The 6,812-nt window shown below is 45.4% G+C and overlaps 1 protein-coding gene across 1 annotated transcript in view; it reads left to right on the forward strand.

Annotated features, from left to right (window-relative positions):
• The first annotated feature begins 713 nt into the window (after nucleotides 1-713).
• The window catches only part of LOC146195429 (uncharacterized), a 23,880-nt gene continuing 17,781 nt past the window's right edge, over nucleotides 714-6,812 (forward strand). Inside the window, exon 1 of the mRNA XM_084597824.1 lies at nucleotides 714-806. Within this exon, the coding sequence (XP_084453950.1) occupies nucleotides 740-806 (67 nt within the window). The 5' untranslated portion in view covers nucleotides 714-739. The remainder of the gene's footprint in view (nucleotides 807-6,812) is intronic.

A 6,812-nucleotide genomic window follows, 5' to 3' on the forward strand; every position in this document is an offset into this window, starting at 1 on the left:
CTTTCCCAAGAAATAAATCAGTGTGGGGCGATTTATTCTACAGGGTGTTCCACCAGTGTCATTCTTCCTGACAAACAGCTTCTTTAAAAATCATTTTCTTAATAAACAAAAACATCCCTTCAAAATTATGTCATTAGTGACGGCGTTACCAATATTTAAGAGGATTGCATTGTAACATAGCCCTCTGTTGAGCACGGCATCATCTGCCACACGCTTTTTATGTAGATGAAACATTGAATATTCTGATGTAAACAGACGTTTGGCCCAGCTAGCTAGACTCACAGACGTTCAACTTTCTTCAAAAGCCGGCGAGCTTGTGAGGTATATATATATATATATATATATATATATATATATATATATATATATATATATATATATAAATCTCAACAAATCATATGCCACTGTTTTTCGGAGCAACCTGAAGTGCACTAGTTACATTTGACCTATAAAAACGCCCATTCTTTGGCTTAATGGCTTGATGTCGCATCATGTGTAGCCTTTGTTTTTTTATGTGAAACACTATCGCATCGTAACCTCGAATATTCCTCGCTGATTCATATCGCATGGGTGTATAAAGGACTTTGAGACACTTAGCTCCAGATATCTTCCAGATATGTAGCATGTAAGAGATTAAACCGTGCTCCTACCTCCGCGCTACACAATTGATGCTTCTATATAAGAGGGCGACGAGCTCCATCCTCATCGCTCCCTATTGTTCGACAAAGCAGCGTGCGAAATGAGGCATCAAGTAGCCATCTGCTTCCTCACTGCGATTTGCTTCAGCGGCGTCATCGCTTCCTCAGGTATAATATCGGCTTTTAAACACTGATTATGACCCCTAAAGAAAATTGTTTCTCCTGACGTGTTCTTTAGCTTTCTTTAGCCTACCCCGAGATTTGGTGCTGTAATTTAGCCAAGGAAAATATTCAGAGATTTGTGATTGTTGTAATTTACCTAGTTCCCTTGCCGGTTTTTGTGTCAAGTCTACAGTTCTGCGGTGTTTTCTTTTCTAGATGCGCATTCTGTCCTTAAATTCTTTATTATGACGTCTTTCACCAGATGTAGTTAAAAAAACATATATATATATATGTATATATATATATATATATATATATATATATATTGTTACGACGTTTATTTAGACAGATCTTAGGCTGCGCTAGAGAATAGCACACAAGAGCGGGACAGAACCAGCTTCCTCTTCTTCTGCTTATCCCGCCAAACCTCATCTTCCTTTAATAAGGACCGCGGGAAGTGCGTGACACTGCCCACTTCGTAGACGATGCCCGCCGGGCGAGTCAAGGTTCGTCACGTTGATAGAAGGGCTTCATGCGGGCCACGTGGACTACTTGAGTCTTCCGAGAACGACGCCCTTGGGTGGTCACGCGAGAGACTACAAAGTTTACTGCGCTGAGGCGTTCCAATACAACGAAAGGGCCAGTATAGTGGTGCAACAGTTTCTGGCACAAGCCGCGCTTACGCAACGGCGTCCAAAGCCGCACCAAGTCACCAGGGACATAATTAACATCTTGAGGACGCTTGTCGTAGCGTTGCTTGTAGCGTTCCTGGGAGGCTAGAGTGCGAAGTCTAGCGAGTCGACGACCTTCTTCAGCCAAAGAGAGAGTATGCGCTAGTGAAGTTTCAGCAGGGAGTGAGAAAGGCAGAAACGTGTCCAAAGTGCTTCGTGGAGGTCGTGCATAGAGAAGAAAAAACGGACTGTAGCCTGTCGTTTCGTGCTTAGCAGTGTTAAATGCGTATGCTATAAACGGAAGGACTTCATCCCAGTTTTTGTGGCGGGAGTCGACGTACATTGCGAGCATATTGCTAAGCGTCCGATTGGTGCGTTCGGTAAGACCGTTTGTTTGTGGGTGGTAAGGAGTTGAATGGCGAAAATGAGATGAGCAGAGGCGAAGAAGTTCTTCTACAACTTCTGCCATAAACTGTCGGCCACGATCGCTTATTAACACACGAGGAGGCCCATGTCGAAGAATGATGGACCGTAGGAGGAACGCCGAGACATCAGAAGCAGTGGCTGACGGTATAGCAGCAGTTTCACAGTACCGCGTGAGGTAGTCTACGCACAGTATGACCCAGCGGTTTCCGTTGGAGGAACGGGGAAACGGTCCTAGAAGATCAATTCCCGCCTGTTCGAATGGGGTTCGTGGTGGCGTTATAGGCTGAAGATGACCCGACGGTGAGCAAGTTGGGTGCTTGAAACGCTGGCACTGGAGGCAGCTGGCCACATAACGTTGAGTAGTTTGACGCATCTTCGGCCAATAAAAACGATCTTTAGTCCTGTGCAATGTTCTTGCGAAACCCAAGTGTCCAGCTGTGGCATCGTCGTGCATTACCCGGAGAACCTGACACCTAAGACTTGTAGGAACTACCAGAAGAAGCCGCGCACCTACTGACGAGTAGTTCTTCCTGTATAGTACACCGTCACGAATGCAGAATGAGGTCGCAGGGTTCCGGGATTTTGCTGCCTCAAAAAGCGGCGCCAACTCGTTGTCGTGCCGCTGCGCAATCTTGAATTCACCAACATCAGGGAAACTTGTAGAGATAGCAGCTATATATTCATCCAAGACCTCATTGTCGCAATCAGTAGTTTCCAGTGGCAACCGTGACAAGCAGTCAGCATCACCGTGCTTACGACCACTCTTAAAAGACACAGTAAAATTGAATTCTTGAAGGCGCAAAGCCCACCGCGCAAGGCGTCCACAGGGGTCACGAAGGTTTACAAGCCAACATAAGGAATGATGGTCCGTCACAATTTTAAATCATCATCATCATCATCATCATCATCATCATCATCATCATCATCATCAGCCTGATTATACCCACTGCAGGGCGAAGGCCTCTCCCATATTTCTCCATCTAACCCGGTTCTGTGCTAGCTGCATCCACTTGACCCCTGCGAACTTCTTAATCTCATCCGCCCACCTAACTTTCTGCCGCCCCCTGCTACGCTTTCCTTCCCTTGGAATCCAGTTTGTTACCCTCAGCGACCATCGGTTATCCTCTCTTCGCCCTACATGTCCTGCCCATGTCCATTTCTTCTTCTTAATTTCCACTAGAATGTCGGTAACTTGAGTTATTTCTCTGACCCACTCTGCACGCTTTCTACCCCTACCATTTTTCGTTCCATAGCCCTCTGGGTTGTCCTCAACTTAAGTAGAACTCTCTTGGTTAGCCTCCACGTTTCAGCCCCATAGGTGAGTACAGGCAAGATGCAACTGTTGTATACTTTCCTCTTGAGCGATACCGGTAAGCTGCTAGTCATAATCTGCGAGTGCTTGCCAAATGCGCACCATCCCAATCTTATTCTTCTTGTTATTTCCTTTTCATGGTCCGGATCTGCGGTTACTACCTGTCCTAGGTAGACATATTCGCCTACTACTTCCAGTATTTCGCTACCTAATGTAAACTGCTGTTCCTTCCCGAGGCTGTTGAACATTACCTTAGTCTTCTGCATATTGATTTTCAAGCCTACCTTTCTACTTTTTCTGTCTAGGTCATCAATCATTATTTGCAGTTCATCCCCCGAGTTGCTTAGCAAGGCAATGTCATCAGCAAATCGCAGATTACTGAGGTATTCTCCATCTACCCTTATCCCTAACTGCTCCCATTCCAAGTCTCTGAATACTTCCTCTAAACAAGCTGTGAATAGTACTGGGGAGATTGTGTCTCCTTGCCTAACACCTTTCTTTATGGGAATTTTGTTACTTTTTTTATGCAGAACTATGGTTGCTGTGCAGCCACTATATATATCTTCCAGCACTTTCACGTACGGCTCGTCTACCCCCTGATTTCGCAATGCCTGCATCACCGCCGAGGTTTCAACTGAGTCAAATGCTTTTTCGTAATCAATGAATGCTATGTATAAGGGCTGGTTATATTCCGAGCATTTTTCTATCACCTGGTTGATGGTATGGATATGATCGATAGTAGAGTACCGTTTCCGAAACCCTGCTTGATCCTTTGATTGATTGCAGTCTAAGGTTGTTCTGATTCTATTAGCGATTACCTTAGTAAATACCTTATACGTAACAGACAGTAAGCTGATTGGTCTGTAATTTTTAAGGTCCTTAGAGTCCCCTTTCTTGTGAATGAGGATAATGTTTGCATTCTTCCATGGTTCCGGTACCGTCGATGACACCAGGCACTGCGTATACAGGGTGGCCAGTTTTTCTAGCACGATATCCCCCCCGTCCTTCAGCAAATCTGTAGTTATCTGATCCTCTCCAGCTGATTTCCCCCTTTTCATAGTTTCTAATGCTTTCTTGACCTCGTCTTTCGTCACTGGTGGAACGTCTGACTGTTTTTCCCTACCGCCAATCTCATTACGGTCCTGACTACTTTGGCTGCTGTAGAGATCTGTATAGAACTCCTCGGCTACTTTGACTATCTTGTCCATATTAGTGATGACGTTGCCCGCCTTGTCCCTTATCGCATACATCTGGTTTTTGCCTATGCCCAATTTCTTCTTTACCGCTTTAAGGCTTCCCCCGTTCTTTACAGCATGCTCAATTTTCTCCATGTTATACTTCCTTATATCGGCCACCTTGCGCTTATTGATTAGCTTTGATATCTCGGCCAATTCGATCTGGTCTGTTGGATTGGAAGCTTTCATACTCTGGCGTTTCTTAATCAAATCTTTCGTCTCCTTAGACAGCTTACCGGTATCCTCTCTAACTATCCTACCGCCTACTTCTACCGCGCACTCAGTAATGATATCTCTGAAATTATTGTTCCTTGCCTCTAGGGTAATGTCGCCATCCTCAGTTAGAGCTGAATACCTATTCTGTAGCGAGATCCTGAACTCTTCTGCCCTCCCCCTCACCGCTAATTCGTTGATGGGTTTCTTTCTTACTAATCTGTTGCGTTCCTTCTTCAGATTTAGGCTAATTCGGGACCTCACCATCCTGTGGTCACTGCATCGCACTTTCCCGATTACCTCTACAATTTTAAATACACATCCATAAAGATATGACCTAAACCGTTGCACACAGAATACAACAGCTAAGCATTCCTTTTCAGTTACTGTGTAATTACGCTCAGCCTTGCTCAAAGAACGGCTTGCATACGCAACGACATGTTCATCGCCATTGTGGCGCTGTATGAGCACAGCACCAATTCCAACTGCGCTGGCGTCAGTGTGAAGTTCTGTTGGAGCTGATGGACAGAAGTGGCGTAGTACTGGTCCTGATGTCAAAATAAACTTTAACTGACGAAGGCGGAGTCACAATCGGCAGTCCACTTGAAAGGCACATCTTTTTGCAGAAGACAAGTAAGGGGATATGCTAGATCAGCAAATTTCGGAACAAAACGCCGAAAATAGGAGCAAAGCCCCAAAAAACTCCTGAGCTGTTTTAACGATTTCGGCGGTTTAAAACAAGTGACAGCTTCGATCTTTTTCGGATCAGGCCTGATTCCATCCTTGTCTATGAGATGTCCAAGTACCACAGTCTGGCGTTCTCCAAAACGACATTTCTTGGAATTGAGTACCAGACCAGCTTTCTCAATACACTCCAAGACAACCTCTAAACGACTGTTGTGTTCATGAAAAGTTTTCCCGAATATCACTACATCGTCCTAATAACACATACAAATGTGCCACTTCAGTCCGCGCAGAACTGTATCCATGAATCTTTCGAACGTGGCTGGAGCGTTACATAATCCAAACGGCATCACATTAAATTCATACAGCCCATCTAGGGTGATGAATGCCATCTTTTCTTTATCTTCCGGGTGCATGGGGATCTGCCAATAGCCTGATCGCAGGTCAACTGAGGAAAAATAGGAGGCGGAATGTAAGCAATCAATGGCGTCATCAATACGTGGCAGGGGATACACGTCCTTCTTGGTAACAGTATTCAGACGTCGATAATCAACAAAAAATCGCCATGTGCCATCTTTCTTTTTGACTAGAATCACAGGGGCAGCCCACGGACTAGACGATTCCTGAATGATGCCCTTATGCAGCATGTCACGAACTTGTTCTTCGATTGTTTGGCGCTCTGATGGGGATACACGATAAGGCTTCTGGCGGATTGGATCAGCAGTTCCTGTATTGATTCGGTGCTGAGTACGGGACACGGGAATCCGTGGTGGCGAGTCCCGAGAGAAGTCGAAAGCCGCAGTATGTTTCGCCAGAACTTCCACTAAACTGTGACGGTCACTTGTTGGCAGGGATTTGTTAATCATGGCAAGAAATTTTGTCTCATCTTCTTCTGAGCATGCCGTAGGCTGGGAATTGTCTGTGCTGAGCACGGCCACTGATTTAAAAGTGCCTTCGTCAAATTTGGCAAGTTTTAGACCACGTGGTAATACAACAGGTTCGTTAGAGCAGTTAGTCGTCCACAAAGAAGAATGGCCATTCATGACTGCGATGATGCAGCGGGGAATCAGAATACTTTTCTTCGCGCAGTTGAGGGTGAGTGGCTCAACCACAGCGTCGAACGCATCACTGGCACAGCTGGAACTAACAACTCGTATAAACCCTGCTGACATTGCAGGAATGACTATGTCTTCCGAAACCGAAAGCGTGCTAGGATGGGTCCGCGAATTTTCACGCAAAGCAGATTCAATTCGAGTGCCCACAGAAATGCCTCCATTGCGAAAGTCGAGAGTGGCCCCACATTGCTCCAGAAAATCGAGTCCAAGAATTACGTCATGCGTTGATCGAGTAAGTACTGCGAATTCAGTTCGAAATGTGTGGCCGGCGATAACAAGATTCACGGAACAGACTCCAAGTGGGTTAAGCGGTTCGCCACCAACACCACATAATGTTGTCGCAATATCCCAAGCAA

Source organism: Amblyomma maculatum, chromosome 3 (assembly GCF_055883805.1).
Source record: "Amblyomma maculatum isolate TAMU_Amacu chromosome 3, ASM5588380v1, whole genome shotgun sequence".
NCBI classification, from domain to species: Eukaryota; Metazoa; Arthropoda; class Arachnida; order Ixodida; family Ixodidae; genus Amblyomma; species Amblyomma maculatum.